The 17,298-nt window shown below is 40.2% G+C and overlaps 2 protein-coding genes and 1 pseudogene across 5 annotated transcripts in view; 2 read left to right on the forward strand and 1 right to left on the reverse strand.

Annotated features, from left to right (window-relative positions):
* The window catches only part of LOC126929266 (POTE ankyrin domain family member G-like), a 114,288-nt pseudogene that overhangs the window by 39,178 nt on the left and 57,812 nt on the right, over positions 1-17,298 (forward strand). The window lies entirely within an intron of this gene.
* Positions 8,661-9,372, reverse strand: LOC126929280 (cyclin-dependent kinase 2-associated protein 2-like). The gene has a single exon (XM_050745462.1). It carries the CDS (start codon positions 9,369-9,371, stop codon positions 9,042-9,044), a length of 330 nt encoding a protein of 109 aa, XP_050601419.1. The 5' UTR covers position 9,372; the 3' UTR covers positions 8,661-9,041.
* The window catches only part of LOC126929265 (POTE ankyrin domain family member G-like), a 45,656-nt gene continuing 41,605 nt past the window's right edge, over positions 13,248-17,298 (forward strand). Inside the window, exons 1-2 of one of the 3 annotated variants that reach the window (XM_050745452.1) lie at positions 13,248-13,768; positions 13,859-14,332. In XM_050745452.1, the coding sequence (XP_050601409.1) occupies positions 13,332-13,768; positions 13,859-14,332 (911 nt within the window). In that variant the 5' untranslated portion in view covers positions 13,248-13,331. The remainder of the gene's footprint in view (positions 13,769-13,858; positions 14,333-17,298) is intronic. The other 2 variants (XM_050745453.1, XM_050745454.1) reach the window with 2 other exon arrangements.

Raw genomic sequence — 17,298 nt, forward strand, 5'->3', positions numbered from 1 at the left:
GCTCTATTGCCTAGACTGGAGTGCAGTGATGTTATTATGGTTGACTGCAGCCTAGACCTTCTGGGCTCGAGCAATCCTCCTCCTTCAGCCTCCTGAGTAGCTGGGACTACAGGCGTGTGCCACCACATCTGGCTAATTTTTTGTTATTTTATTTTAATTTTTCTAAAAACAAAGTCTTCTTATGTTGCCCAAGCTGGTCTTCAACTACTGGGCTCAAGGGATCCTCCCAACTTTGCCGCCGTAAGTGCTGCAATTACAAGCATGAGCCACCATGCCTGGCCCTAAAAAATACTTTTAAAGTTTTTATGAAACTTAATTTCAGGCTACAACTGAAATCTCAAAATTAGTGTGTAAAGTTGATCATATTTTCTGAAAAGTATTTTAGTTTATATTGGGTTTATAAGCAAATATACTAGTTACTTAGTCTAGTATTCTTTATAAAAAATGCACTAATGTAATGAGCTTAAAATATAATAAACATTAAATAATAATAAATTAGTACATAGAAAAGAGTCAAATGACAGTGTATAAAACTTATTTATGCCAAAGAGAAGCTGGAAAAACTGAAATTAATGTCTATTTTAAATTAGAAATTTTTTTAAAAATTTGAAAGTTACCTAATTTTAAAATTACTTTTGGAATGCAAATACATATAATTCATAATCCATATAAATTAATGATTTATTTCAATATTTTAAAAATGGAGCCTTCTATACCAATGGAAAAGAAAAAAACAGGTGTTTTAAGTATATCTTTTCATAATTGTCTCCAACATGATTGATAATTGATTAGCTATAAATTTTCAATGACTAAAATTAAGATTTATCTGTCTGTATGAATGTTCCATTTCCTTTTCATAGCCTGTTGGAACATTAGTGTTCAAATGTTAACATAGTATTTTATACTTTTTATACTCTTAATCATAATGTCAACCAAAGTTTTGTAAACTGAATATCTGTGATTTGAACTGTGGGGACCTTTATATAGTAGAAGGATCTTTAGGAGTAAGTGGTTGATTGTTTTTGGCTGTCCCAGTAACCAACTAAAACCATTATACTTTTGACCACCATTCTCAGTTTTCCTAAGGTGTTCTACCAAAGCAAAAACAAAATCGGAATAAATTTACAATAGAATTACTTCTGAAATAAAATGAGTTGAAAATGTACAGAAAAACAATAGTACAGTAGCCCTCCTTATCCCAGTTTCACTTTCCACAGTTTTCAATTACCAGTGGTGAACTGCAGTTTGAAATTATTCAATGGAAAATTCCAAGAATAAACAGTTTCTAAGTTGTGAATTGCACACAGTTCTGAATAGCACGATGAGATTTTTATCCCATCCCAGGTGGAACTGAATGTGAATCATCCCTTTGTCCCACAAATGCATGCTGTCTGCGCTTCCTGTGGGTGAATCACTAAGGAGCTAGCTGGGTTATCAGATCAACTGTTGGTATCACAGTGCTTGTGTTCAAGTCACCCTTATTGTATTTCATAAGTGCAAGAGCAGTGATGTGCAGCAATTTGGATATGTCAAAGAGAAGTTGTAAAGTGCTTCCTTAAAGTGAAAAGGTCAAAATTCTCAGTAGGGAAAGAAAAAAATATATATACCCTGAGGTTGCTAAGATCTATAGTACAATAGAAAATGTTAAGAGAGGCCGGGCATGGTGGCTCACACCCACTTACTCCCAGCACTTTGGGAGGCCAAGGCGGGCGGATCATGAGGTCAGGAGATCGAGACCATCCTGGCTAACATGGTGAAACCGCATCTCTACTAAAAGTACAAAAAATTAGCCATGCGTGTTGGCACCCGCCTATAGTCCCAGGTACTCAAGAGACTGAGGCAGGAGATTCACCTGAACCCAGGAGGTGAAGGTTGCAGTGAGCCAAGATCGCACCAGTGCACTCCAGCCTGGGTGACAGAGCAAGATTCCATTTCAAAAAAGAAAGAAAAAAAAAAAAAAAAAAAAGAAATGTTAAGAGAGAGGGACCATATTCACATAACTTCTATTGGAATATATTGTTATAATTGGTAAATTTTATATTAAATAATGTTGTTAATCTCTTTCTGTGGCTAATCTATAAACTTTATCATAGGTATGTATAAGAAAAATCATAGTACAGGTATATATTAGCTTTCAGTACTATCCATGGTTTCAGGCATCCACAGAGGGTCTTGTAACATATTCTCCATGGATAAGTGGAGACTACTACTGTCCTGAAATCTTAGAACATATAATCTATTAATAAAACAAAAACAAAAACTGGTTACTGGTGACATAGGGTATATTTTTGGAAAGCAGATATTTACTATATGATAAAAAGTATGGAAGTTCTTCATATAAAGATACTATATTTCCCTCTTCACATATAGGAGCAGGTTTAGAAACTATAATACATCACATTATATATCATACTTTCTATGTATTTGGAGGGTAAGGAAGGAAGTATCTAAATAGTTGCATCACTTTGGATATATTTGCAATACTTGTCATTTAAAATGCTTAAATTCTTTAATGTTTATAAAACTACAATATGAAACTTTCAGCCAAATCTAATATTGTTAATATAAAGACAGAAAAAATATATACACAGACAGACTGCACAGTCCTTGTAAACTATAAATCTAAATTTGTGTCTTAATGATGGCCTTGAGTGTAACATACTTTTTATGGTTGAAAAATAATGTATTCCTAACATATCCTTGCTACATAAATGATTAATCTAGGAAGAAATAAAGGAATAGAGAGGATTTTTACTAATACAGTTTCTCTTGACCTACCTGTGTCAAAGACTTTCCTTTGAGTAAACTTTTAGTCAGGTATTTGAGTCCTTCTTGACTAGTCCTGACCTCAGACTTTTCTCTGTCCTTGTAGAACCCAGTTTGAACAAGAATCTTGCTAAGTCAGTGAAGGAGTTGAAAAGATTCCACCACAAAATATGCTACTCTGGCATATTGACTATTTTCAATAAAAACAAAGCCCCCCCCCCCAAAAAAAAACAAAACCAAAAAAACCCACAAACCAACAAAAAACAAGCAAACAAAAAAACCCAAGGCAGGTTCAAGATCACTCTTATTTTAACTCTGTTTTTTTTAAAACAAGAGATGAAATTACCATGTGTAATATATATTCTCTATACCAAAAGTAGTAGCGTTCTTGCCATTAATGATTGGAAGGTAAAGCTGAGGAAAATCTGCACAAATAAATCTTGTTAAACTAACCTTTTTCTTCCTAGTCACTTCTCTAACCAATAAATTACTGTAACCCAAGCCCCTTGGACTCACCACATTTCACAACCACTCATGTTTAATTCAATAAATAACGAGTTGGACTCTTAACCGCCTCTTTGGGTCTTCATTTCCTCATAAAGGCTTTTATGCTGAGTAAGATATATACAGTTGACCCTTGAATAATGCGGATATTAGGGGCATTGACACTCCACACAGTTCAGAATACATGCATAACTTTTGATTCCCCCAAAATTAACTACTAATAGCCTACTGCTGACTGGAAACCTTACTGATAACATAAATAGTCAATTAACACATACACACATACCTCATACATTGTATGCATTATATACTGTGTATATAATCAAGTGGCCAGTGGTAAAGAAAGTTGGTCAAACTAACGAACGACATTTTAGATTAAAAATGACTTTTATGTAACCCAATTATTCTTACCCTATGCTCACAAAGTTGAGTTTAAGGTAGTTCGATGCAGATGGTCACTCCATTCCAAAGCCTGGGTCCAAATACCCTGTTTCCAGGAGGAGTCAGCTTTCTTCAGAAGGTGGCAAGAGTATTGCAAAGTACTGAGGAAAACTTTTTTTGCAGTGTCTTTTTTCATCATTCCATATTTTGCTCTTTATAATTGCAACTTCTCTCCTTATACATGTCTCTTTTGAGACTTCTCACTTCTCTAAGGTGCTATTTTCCCTCCTCATCTATTTTTTTATATGTAGCGTATCCCTCCTTATTGTGCTGAAAAGGCTTCTGACTTGCTGTTCTTGCCAGGAAACATTTCTGCAGTGCGTATGGGAGTGGAACGACTTACAGAGTGTCAGGGCAAGTCCTTACATTTGTTTTATGCTTAGGACACAACACAGAAGATAATTTTCTAAGTTAAAGATTGTATGATTTTGTCTTGACTTCAGAAACTGGTCATACTTTTTACTTTAGTTTCTAAGAACCTCAGAGCTGAGCTTGAAACAACTTGAATAATTCCAATGAGACATTTGTTATTTAACCTTTTTAAAAAATACTTCTCTAATTTAAATCATTTTATTATTGCTCTAAATTTGCCAGGTTCATTTTAGAGTTTTATAAACTGTTTTAAAACTAGTTTATGGCCAGGAGCGGTGGCTCACGCCTGTAATCCCAGCACTTTGGGAGGCCGAGGTGGGAGGATCACGAGATCAGATCAAGACCATCCTGGCTAACACGGTGAAACCCTGTCTCTACTAAAAATTACAAACAATTAGCAGGGCGTGGTGGCGGGCGCCTGTGGTCCCAGCAACTCAGGAGGCTGAGGCAGGAGAATGGTGTGAACACCAGAGGCAGAGCCTGCAGTGAGCCGAGATGCGCCACTGCACTCCAGCCTGGGCAAGATCCAGACTCCGTCTCAATAAATAAATAAATAAATAAATAAATAAATAAATAGTTTACATTAAGTTGTAATAAAGTTAACCAAATTAATACAAACATGTTTTATTGCACTTCTCTTTATTCACAGATATGGCCTTTTTTTCTTTTATTTACTAATGAAATGTTTGTGACAACCCAGGTGAAACAAGTCTATTGGTACCATTTAATAAACAGCCTGTGCTCACTTTGTGTCTTGGTTTCACATTTTGGTAATCCTCACAATTTTTTAAATATTTCATTATTATTATATTTGTTATGGTGATCTTTGATCAGTGATCATTAATGTTATGGGAGGCGGAGTTTGCAGTGAGCAGAGATCACTCCATTGCACTCCAACCTGGGCAACAGAGTGAGACTCCATCTCAAAAAAAAAAAAAAAAAGTTTTTATATGTAGGGTACAAAATAATATCTGACCTTAAGGTGTGTGCAAAGTTTTCTGAATTAATTAAGACTTAAATATTAACACGAGTGATTGTTTTTGTTACAATCACCAGGTTCGATACTTTCCCCAGAAGAAAGCATATACAAAATTTTCACATAATTTAAAAACATCCACAGATATGTAGCTATGGATTCAGTTTATGAATCAATAATTCAGCTCTTCAGAAGTAAAAGATGACATGAGAAAATATCTGATATTGAGGTGGCAAGGAATAATAATGTTGAATTGTACCTTGTTAAAAACTGCAGACAGTTGTGGCTGTCTAAGTAAGACATTGTGTATTACTGAGATGCATCCATGTGCCGAGTGAGAAGACTTGTAAGAATCCGTTTGGGAATAATGAGAACATGAGCATTCCCTTCCCTACATCCACTACTCCCCTCCTGCCATTTGAATGTTGTGAATTTACCAAACATGGTGATTTAGGTCACTTTTATTATTTCAGAAATTCCAGATACTTTACTACTCATATTAAATAGGCCTCGAAGGGACGTTTGCCATTAATTAATGTCTAATACGAAGAAAAGACAAATGTATGTGATCTGTAGTAAATAGTAATAATACAATCTGAATAATACATTTAAAATTTTACTCCACTTTCCAAGTAATAAAGCATTGATTCTAAATATATTATCTATTTGTCAAAACAAATAGAAATTATTTAGTGTTTCATTTAGAAAAGAAATTAATTAATGATGTCTCTAAGTTAATTTTTTACTTCTTTTCCCCATATCATTTTTGTATTATATAAGAGAGCTTATTTTTCTACTGTATCTTGGAATTAATTAGCAAAACATAAAGTATGATATTTAACCCATGGCTACCACATTTTATTCAGTGTATTTAGTAGGTTCTCATATATCTGGAAAAGAAAACTTAAGATATAAACATAACCAAACTAGAATAACATCTTTTTTTCTTCTATTTACTTTACTTCTTGAATCCAATGATATAATATGGCTTCCTCTACCTCTGAGAATACACTTAAAACTACAGAAGCAAATTAACATTCTCCCGATTCACAGGTAGTGCAATATTGAAGATTTCATCTCGTTGAACACATGTTGGATCAAATTTACAATACTAAAGCGCTCTTCTAAATACTGCAATGTGTAGATGGAAGACGAGCTAGTCAGGTGGCAGAGTGAACGTCATGCTGGTAGGCCTTTTCAAGTTGTCACTTGCAAGATGTTTGACTGCTGAGAATGTTAGCCATAATTAATCGCAGAGATAGGAGGCTGCAAATGGGCGAGGTAATATCCAACCCCTGGAATGAACACTAGTCATGGTAAAAGATAATAGATGTGGCCACATTGCTTTGAGAAAATTTAGAGAATATTTTGGGTCACACGGATACATTTCTGCCTTATTTGTGAAATGTATTTAATGAAGTTACATCACACATGTAGACTTCCAGATCCTGTGTCTAACGTACTTTCCTTGGCTTTGTGGGAGAACACATATTCTAATGAAGCTCATTTTAAGGCAAATACTTTTTGAAAATCCAAAACTGATAGATATATGTATGCAGGGTTCCTTCTTATATGTCTTTTATAAATAGTGAGGTGGTATTTCTCCTTTAGTGTTTAATGTGTTTCATCACATAATGTCCTAGAAGTTTTATCAAATTTTTCTCTCCAGCTTTTGAAGGTGTATGAGAGCAAAAAAAAATGCAGTCTGCTTCTTCACTAATAAAACTAGGACAAAGGCCATTCCGACTGAAATATGTGAAACACACACTTTTATTCATTTCAAGCATTTAAAACTCTAAATTTGGACTTGAATAAAGACATTTCATAGAAAAACAATTATTTTTTATTTATTTTTTAATCTTTATAACTTTTAATAGTTTACAGCCACAGTGGCAGCTTTTATATGTGTACATGCATTTAAATACAGTTTCGTACCATAAATAGCCATGTGGAAAAATATCTGCCTCTAGGCAAAAAAAAAAAAAAAAAAAAAAAAAAAAAAAAAAAAAAAAATCTTTGCCACTACATAAATACCTTTAAGTAATACTGAAAATAGATGTGAGGTAATTTTTTTATCTAAAGTGACCGTAGCCTATATTAAGACATATTCACTGTAACAATTCAAGTTTTAAAATCCTTGTTTTATAACTTGAAAATGTGTCTTTTTTGAAAAACATCTTTACATTTATCACTATTGTACATTTATTTGGTAGGAAACAGGGGTGTTTAATGTCTTGCAACAGGGATGTTTGATGTCTTGCAATGATAAAATGATCATATTCAATAGAAAATTATCTCACATTCTGCATAACTTCTGAACATTCTATAAGACAATTACAGAAGTGAAAAACCAATTTGTAGATAACTGAATGAGTACGACCATTTAATATATGTGAATAAAGGCATTTCCGAACATTTTAATGTACACTACACTTTCTGATAGTAAGATTTTAGGTTGAAATAAGATTATACTTTAAAAAGTTGACCATTTTGAAAAAATCATATCACTGTAGGCAATGCCATTTTCATACTTGAGATGCTAGTCCAACATATTGCTTATCCATTTGCTTCTGTTTGATTTTATTGTTATTACATTCATGATAATGCTAAAATACACACACACACAATTACTTGGGGGTTTTTTTGTTTTGTTTTGTTTTTAATAAAAAGCCCAAAGAAAAATGCTGACAACGTTCAGTTGAAATTTTGAAACTGGGTTTTATAATTCTGCCCACACAGCAAAAGCTGAAATGGTCTATGAAGATGTAGTTTTTGAACTAATGAAGCAAGTAGTAAAACTGACAAAACCAAGTGAAAATTATACAAGGAAACACAATAATAAGTTAACAAATGAATTATATATAATACAGTTTTTCTTCATGTTGACAAGACATCATTTAATCCTTTTTAATATTTTCCCTTCTCTTATAAATAAATAAGCTTATTTGTTAATACTTTGTCTAACTCTAACTTTTATTCTGTTACCAATGTCAGCAATACTTTATTTTTCATTATTTCTCTTATAAAGTGACTTCTGAACTTGCTAGTTTGTTTAAACTATCACAAGGTCAGAAAACCAAACACTGCATGTTCTCACTCACAGGTGGGAATTAAACAATGAGAACACTTGAACACGGGGCGGGGAACATCACACACAGGGGCCTGTCATGGGGTGGGGGGCGTGAGGAGGGATAGCATTAGGAGAAATACCTAATGTAAATGAGGAGTTAATGGGTGCAGCAAACTAACAGGGCACATGTATACATATGTAACAAACCTGCACGTTGTGCACATGTACCCTAGAACTTAAAGTATACTAAAAATAAATACGTAAATAAAATAAAAAATAAATACAAACATATTAATCATAAGTAAATGAAATATCTGATGATCTTATTATGTCTGGTAGTAATGTCATCTAAATATTTAAATATTCATCGATATATTCCTTTGCTAAATTTTCTTTTATTTCTCTTTTATATTAAACTTTTTTTAGAGAGCACAACTCCAAATCATCTTTTATTAATGTAGAAAGGTCATATTTAGCAAAAGACACAAGGCAGGGAAGTGTCAGGCCTGAGGCCTGAGCCCGTGCTGAGGGAGAAGGAGGCTGGGGGCACGTGGGAGAAGTGCTGGGAAGGGCTGAGTGGTGGGGCCCACAGAAAGTTCCAGTGGGCAACACTGTGGGCAGGTCATGGGTGGGACTCACGGGGACCTCGCTGCTAACTCTTGTTGCTTTGGCGGAGTGGGGTGGGGGGAAGGGAGGATCGTTAGTGCTGCCACCTGGAGAGCCACCCCTTGGTTCCTGAGGGCACCATCAAGGGACACAGGACCCAGGAAGCCCAGGATGGTTAGTGCAACTAGGGATGAGGGCCAGGGAGAAGCAGGTGCTCTGGAGTGGCCGGGAAAAGTCCAGACACAGAGGCTTAGGAGCTTCCTGTTAAGTGTGTGGGTTCCGCTCTGTCTCCGCCAGGCACTCTGACTAGGGATGGATGATCCCTCTCTTCAGGCGCTCCGTGGTGCTCTTGCTGCCAGCGAAGGTGGTCCGGATCCCTTTGCCCATCTCCCCTGTGACCGACAGCAGTTCCGTGTGGGTGCTCTGGCAGCCCTGGGCGCCAGGTGGTTTCATGGCCTGCACGCAGCCCATGGAAGGCGGTCCAAAGTCGTTAAACAGCGGTCTGAAAGGGACAGCGGCTCCTGGCACTGAACCCGACGGCGACAGGACGCTTCCTGTAGGGACCGGGGTGCCCGGCCCAGGGGTGCTGGAGCCGGGGGTGCTGCTGGGGGCAGGCGTGATGGATTTGTAGAACATCCTCAACTTCTGGGCACTGCGGAGCCAGCAGGCCGCTCCTCGGGGGTTGGCTGCCTGGCCGCTCAGCCGAGATCTGATTTGCAAGCTGGCTGCACACCCCGTACTAAATCTATGTTAAATTTTTTAACTGCCGTTTTTATTAATCTAAATACAGTTCAGATATTCTCGATGAAAATTTCACATTTGAGTTGAGACGTACTAAAATGTAAAATACACAATGGATTTCAAAGATTTCATAAGAAAAAAGAATGCAAACTATCTCTAGTAATTTTTACATTGATTACATGTTGCCACAGTATTTTGGATTTATTGAGTTAAAATATGCATTATTTTTTTTTAAAAAATCTATGCTCCATTTTTGTTAAAAAAATTTAAATAAACTATGAAATTACTTCTTGGGATAGAAAAGGGGACATTATTAAATATTTACCTAAATTTTTTTCAAAAATGTATCTTTAACAAAAACATTATCAAACAAAACAAAAGTATTTTAATTTTGAATAGGTAAAATAAACTTATTCCTGCTGAAATTCAATCCTGGTATGATTTCTTTTTTACGCATTTGAGGACTCTGTTTATAACCCAGATAAAACATAAAGCTTATGAAACTCCTCTGAGAATGTCGAACACAAATTACCTGTATAGATATCAGGGTGCAGATGATGCTGAGGCCGGGCTGGCTGAAGAAGAGCAGGATGAAGATGCTGTACTGGCACAGGGGCTGGCCCCAGGTCACCCGCCCTTCATGTACATGGCGATGGTCACCTGGCTCACCAGCAAAGTGAACAACAGGTCGTTGGTGGCCAGCCGCATACCAGTGTGTAGAAGGCGGTCTCCTTCTGCTCCTCGCGCGACTTGCACAGCAGCACGATGGCCACCAGGTTGCCCACCACCCCGAAAATGGATGGTCCAAGGCTGTCCAGCAGATTGGGCTCCAGGTGAGGGACACATTGACCTGGGAAGGGGTTAACATGACGGTGGCTGGTGGTGTGCAGCCCTGGAGTGTGAAGCTGAGTCTGGGGTGATGGAAGAGAGACAAAGCCTCCATGAGTGAAATGACCACCTGCAGGATGTCAGAGCCACGCCCAGGAAACGGGATGCTAACATGACAAGGGAGGATCTCAGTCCCACTCTCTGGATTGCAACCACTTACCAACTGCAGCCACCCAAATCTCCAGGCTCGCTCTGCTCCTGCCAGCGGCACACCATTGCTGATCTTAATATGTGTAAACTGAGCCTCACATTCCTCTTCCTCCCCCCCCCCCCCCCCCCCCCCCCCCCCCCGACACCTATCTCACTACTCTGACAAGAGCCATCTTCAGGGAAAGGTAACTCCCTAGTATTATTCCTGACAGATTCTGAGTTAATAAAATGCTCATGGAAACCCTGGAAGACAATTTGGAGAGTGTTCTCTTTCCTCCCTGGCTCCGCTGGCAGTGCCCCATCTCCACGCCTTCTACCCAATGGCCCAAATCCCATGTCACGTGTAGCGGCCCCAGTGGTGGCCTCTGCACGACCCCCTATGGTCAGCCCTCAGCTGTCTTGGACCAGCCTCCAGTCTGCCTTCACCTCCTCCTGCTCAGCCTGGAAAGTGCCAGGGCTTTGGCTTCTGAGAGCCAGGTCTCAGTGGCTGCGATTTAGGGATCTGAGGTCAGAGTAGCCAGTTTTCAAAAACGTGGGAAACAAGAGGGCCAGCGGGATGGATCTGGAAAGAACAGTGCTGGGTTACTCATTCGATTTTTTTCCTTCCTTCAAACATGAGTCCCAGCTTTGCTGTGCCCCCCGGTGTAGGCTGTGGGAGGACAGCTTCCAGGTGTGCGCCGCACGCACAGGTGGCAGGAAGCCTGGGTTCCGGCTCTGGCCGCTGTCCGCCCCAGTCGCTAGCAGTGTCAGCAGCTACTGATGTTGGCGGCTGCCGCTCACTGGCATTTATAAAGTACTCCACCCTTGGCTGGGTGCGGAGGCTCACACCTGTAATCCCACCACTTTGGGAGGCCAAGGCGGGTGCATCACCTGAGGTCAGGAGTTGGAGACCAGCCTGGCCAATATGGCAAAACCCTGCCTCTACTAAAAATACTAGAATTAGCCGGGTGTGGTGGCGGGTGCTTGTAATCCCAGCTACTGGGGAGGTTTAGGCAGGAGAATCGCTGAACCCGGGAGGCGAAGGTTACAGTGAGCCGAGATCAGGCCATTGCATTCCACCCTGGGCAAAATGAGCGACACTCTGCCTCAAAAAAACAAAACAAAATGAAACAACAAAAACCCCTGCTCCTCCACCCCCTAGCATCAGAATACAGCAGAACATTTAGGTACCCACAGAACATAAACCAAGATGGTCTGTGTCCTGCATTTTAACAAACATTAGAGTTTTAAAAGAACTGAAATCATGTAGAATGTATCCTCCAGCCAAAATGGCATCAAATTCAAAATAAAAAAGTAAGATAACAGCAAAATCTTAAATACTTGAAAGATAAACAGCACACATTTTAGTTTTGTTGGTTTTTTCTTTTTTACATTTTTATTTATTTTATTTTAAGTTCTGGGGTACATGTGCAGGATGTGCAGGTTTGTTACACAGGTAAATTTGTGCCATGGTGGTTTGCTATACATATCAACCCATTGCCTTGGCATTAAACCCAGCATGCATTAACTATTTTTCCTGATGCTCTCCCTCTCCCGCCCCCATCCAGGGGCCCCATTGTGTGTTGTTTCCTTCCCTGTGTCCATGTGTTCTCATTGTTCAGGTCCTACTTCTAAGTGAGAACATTAGGTGTTTCGCTTTCTGTTTCTGCATTAGTTTCCTGAGGATAATGGCTTCCTGTTCCATCCATGTCCCTGCAAAGGACATGATCTCATTCTTTTTTTATGGCTGCATAGTATTCCATGTTGTATGTGTACCACATTTTCTTCATCCAGTCTATCATTGATGGACATTTGGATTGATTCCATGTCTTTGCTATTGTGAATAGCGCTAAACAGCAAGCACACTCCTAAGGGAAACGTCTCAAGGGAAACTATTAAATATATTAAACTGAATAAAAATACGACATATCACACTTGATTCAACACAGGTAAAGCCAGTGCTGGCAGGAAAATGTGTTTCACTAAATGTGTATGACGGAAAAGTAGAAATTTCTCAAATAAAACTTCAGCTATCACATCAAGAAAGTAGAAAATAGTAGCAAAATAAAACCAAAACAAATATAAGAAAGAAGCCCGAGCTCTGAGCGGCAGCCGTGGCCACCGGCAACAGCACCGCCACGAGTCTCTTGCGGGCTTTCCTCAGAGGAGCCTGTCAGCATCCTCCAGTTCCAGGCGCTCTAGCCCCTGTCCTGCTTCAAGAGGCTTTTTCCAACCAGAGGCCTCTCCTCCATAGCCTGAAGGCTCGGCCAATTCCCACGAAGTTTGCCGGGAACGCAAGGCTGTCACTGATATTCGTGGCACCAAGACTTATGCGCAGGTTGCACACATTGGCCACTGTCTGTGCCACGTGCAATGACGCCGCCTGAGGCGCGCACACCGCACGCGCACCCGCGTAACGGCTTGGCTTGCCTGTAACGGCTAGGCCTGGCTCTGCGTTCCTGGCTTGGCTTGGCGTTCCTCGCTTGGCTCGGCGTTAATCGCTTTGCCCGGTGTTTCTCGCTTGGATTGACGTTTCCTCCATCGCGTTCCTTTGCTGGGCTTGACCTTTTCGCTGCTGGGCTTGGCATTCCCTTGGCTGGGTTGGGTGTTTCCTTTGGGCGGGGCGGGGCGGGGGTTGGCCCTTCCTGGGGGGGGGGGGGCGTGGGATCACCCCGGGTGGGCGTGGGCTTTCCCCGGCTGGGTGTGGGTTTTCCCGGGTGGGGTGGGCTGGGCTCCCCTGCTGGGGTTGGCAGGTTTTGGCTGGGATTGACCTTTCTCTTCAAACAGATCGGAAACCCAGAATTTCCTGCTAGTTGGTGATACTGGTTGGTAGACGCGATGTGCTCGCGACTACCGGCCTCCCCTGGCTGTTCAAAGCAGATGGTGGCTGAGGTTTCTTCAATACCCGCTGCCTCCGCTGTGAAGAAGCCATTTGGTCTCAGGAGCAAGATGGGCAAGTGGTGCCACCACTGCTTCCCCTGCTGCAGGGCGAGCGGCAAGAGCAACGTGGGTGCTTCTGGAGACCAGGACGACTCCGCTATGAAGACACTTAGAAGCAAGATGGCCAAGTGGTGCTGCCACTGCTTCCCCTGCTGCAGGAGGAGCGGCAAGAGCAACGTGGGCACTTCTGGGGACCACCATGCCTCTGCTATGAAGACACTTAGGAGCAAGATGGCCAAGTGGTGCTGCCACTGCTTCCCCCGCTGCAAGGGGCGCGGGGAGAGCAAGGTGGAAGCTTGGGAAGACTACGACGACAGCGCCTTCATGGAGCCCAGGTACCACGTCCCCCGCTGCAAGGGGCGCGGGGAGAGCAGCAACGTGGAAGCTTGGGAAGACTACCACGACAGCGCCTTCATGGAGCCCAGGTACCACGTCCCCAGCTGCAAGGGGCGCGGGGAGAGCAACGTGGAAGCTTGGGAAGACTACGACGACAGCGCCTTCATGGAGCCCAGGTACCACGTCCCCAGCTGCAAGGGGCGCGGGGAGAGCAACGTGGAAGCTTGGGAAGACTACCACGACAGCGCCTTCATGGAGCCCAGGTACCACGTCCCCAGCTGCAAGGGGCGCGGGGAGAGCAACGTGGAAGCTTGGGAAGACTACCACGACAGCGCCTTCATGGAGCCCAGGTACCACGTCCCCAGCTGCAAGGGGCGCGGGGAGAGCAACGTGGAAGCTTGGGAAGACTACGACGACAGCGCCTTCATGGAGCCCAGGTACCACGTCCGTGGAGAAGATCTGGACAAGCTCCACAGAGCTGCCTGGTGGGGTAAAGTCCCCAGAAAGGATCTCATCGTCATGCTCAGGGACACTGACGTGAACATGACGGACAAACAAAAGAGGTAACCGGGCCTGGGCTGGGAGGAGGCGGGACGTGGGGGGATGATGGGGGCATACCCTCCTGGAGGGATCGGGGTCCTGGCTTTCTCTTCCTCCGCAGGCCCCACACCGCCCTGGGTGTGGAAACCTCAGAGAGGTCAGGGCACAGGCCCTTTATGAACAACAACACAGAAACAAAACTTTAGCTGATTTCCTATATCCGATTATAATTTCCCTTATAGAACACTAATAGACTGTATGAAAGTGACTTAACTCGCAAAATCAAGTCGATGCAGCAGATTATTTTTAATGTACACATTTTAAAACAATGTTCTATACATTATAGAAAGGTGTATATTGAGAACTAAGTCCCATAATATATCAACTTCTGGGCTAAATATTTTTCAAATAAAATCCAATATGGATTTGATATCAATGTACCCTATGTAAATATGTCCTTTACTGAGGAACCTTACAAGGAAACTGAAATGGGAAGATGGTTTGTGTCCTTGAATAGGAAGATTCGTTTTTCTTAAGATGTGAGCTTTTTCTGTGTTTATCACTTTTACGTAAGCCAAATAAAAATAGCAAAGTTTTAGCATTTTTATACTGCACATCCTGTATTTTATTGCTGTAATAAGTTAATTTTTTGTAACAGAATGGAAAAAGACTTGCTTTTCCAGATATCAAAATGTGAATGTGCTATTTCCACAAATTGTTTACTAACAACTGAAAAAATATCAATGAATAGAACAGAATAGGAAATCCAGAAATACCCAAATATATGTAAGAATTTAGCACTTGATAATGGCGATGTTTCATATTGATAAAGCAAGATTAATCATTAATAAATGAAATGCATGCTGTTTGGAGAAAACTAGCTAGATTTTTATGTCACAAAAGTAAGTTCCTGGAGTATAGATTAAAATTTTTAAATATACAAAAGGAGAAAAATACCAGAAGAAAACACAAAAGCCTATTTATATATGCAACTATTTATTTATTTATTTATTTATTTATTTATTTATTTATTTTTCTGGGACAGAATCTCACTCTGTTGCCCAGGCTGGAGTTCAGTGGCGCAATATCAGCTCACTACAACCTCCGCCTCCCGGGTTCGAGCAATTCTCTGCCTCAGCCTATTGAGTAGCTAGGATTACAGGTGCCCGCCACCACACCCGGCTAATTTTTTGTATTTTCAATAGAGGCAGAATTTACCATCTTGGCCAGGTTGGTCTTGAACTCCTATCCTTGTGATCTACCCGCCTCAGCCTCCCAAAGTGCTGAGATTACAAGCCTGAGCCACTGAACCAAGCATATACATGCAGATATAATAAAATAAGCTCAATTTAAGATTGGGCAAGGTACTTTTTTGCATATCTACCAGTGACCTGTGCACATAGGAAAACGTAGTGTTCCTGGTAAGAGAAGGAATTTAAGTTAGAAGAGGAATGAAATACTGTTTTCTATTGAAGTTAGAAGAGGAATGAAAGGCCGGCCGCGGTGGCTCACGCCTGTAATCCCAGCACTTTGGGAGGCCAAGGCAGGTGGATAACGAGGTCAAGAATTTGAGACTAGCCTGGCCAGCATGGTGAAACCCCGTCTCTACTAAAAAATACAAAAAATTAGCCAGGCATGGTGGCATGCACCTGTAATCCCAGCTACTCAGGAGGCTGAGGCAGGAGAATTGCTTGAACCAGGGAGGTGGAGGTTGCAGTGAACTGAGATTGCACCACTACACTCCAGCCTGGATCATGGAATGAGACTTCATCTCAAAAATAAATAAATAATTAATAATAAAAAAAAAATAAATAAAGGAATGAAATACTGTCTTCTATCCACAAAGTTTGTGAGGGTGAAGAACAGTGGTACTTATGTAGTTGCTGAAAGTTTAAGCTGCTGCAACTTTTCTAACACACTTTGATGATAAGAACCACATGTTAAAAATGTGTATGCCTTTTACCTATCAACTCTATTATACTGAAATATCTATATGAAATAGAGACATATGTTTTTCTTAGTATTGCTTAAAATAGCAGTGTATTGAGAAGAGCTCACATAAAGATTTTATGAAAAAATTTCAGTGCATCCATAGGATGGAATAATATGTAACCATTGAAGGTGTCAGTAGATACAGAGATATGTTGTCGTGCAAAGATGTGCTTTGCTATATCAAGTGAGGAAAAAAATCAGTTTGTTATACACCTACACAAACAGAATCTGCTCTTGTGTTACTTGAAAACATGTAGAAAACATAATCAAACTTATTTCTGGGGATTTGTAAGTGAAGTTCTTCCCTTTCTCTTATCTGTGATTTCTGCAATGAATATCTGAAAAGTTTTAGTTAAATTTCACTAGTAATGAAATAATCCTTGGGAAGAGAAGAAATGTGCTACTTGCATAGATACAAATAATTTCTCACATTTTATTATTTATTTTTATTCCTGTGGATAGCTATCTTCTGTGAACTTTTACCCTCTTGAGAAGTAGAGGGTTTCTGTTTACCTGTTCCTGTAGATTTTATTGTATATACATTTTATTATAAAATTATCTTTTCATTATATATATAAACATGTGTAAAAGGTATGAATTAATTATTTTATTTTAGTTATATATTTATGAAAACTAAAATAGCAAATATAAATGACCATTACTATTGTAAATGTATTGCTCTACTCAACAGGAGCATTCTTTAAAAATATTGAACTCCCAAGCTGTGTTTATGCATTCTTTCAATCCGTTTAGTCATCAAACATAAGCCAGACACCTATTATGTGGAAGGCATATTCTACCATCTCTCAGGATCCTTCCGTCTTTGAAAACTTCATATTTACCTGCTGGGCCTGAGCAAGTTGAGAGATTTAAAATTGGGGCATTAGGAGGTAATCTCAATTGAAACTTTTCTTCCCTCCTTTCAAACAAAAGCATTTCTGAAGGTAGACAACAGTAAAAGATAACCCTCAACTACCCTTCTGAAAATGTATAAGTC

Source organism: Macaca thibetana, chromosome 10 (assembly GCF_024542745.1).
Source record: "Macaca thibetana thibetana isolate TM-01 chromosome 10, ASM2454274v1, whole genome shotgun sequence".
NCBI classification, from domain to species: domain Eukaryota; kingdom Metazoa; phylum Chordata; class Mammalia; order Primates; family Cercopithecidae; genus Macaca; species Macaca thibetana.

Bases quoted from the DNA above. Each gene is read 5' to 3' on its own strand.
- LOC126929280 (XM_050745462.1), bottom strand. From the start codon at position 9,371: ATGTTCTACAAATCCATCACGCCTGCCCCCAGCAGCACCCCCGGCTCC.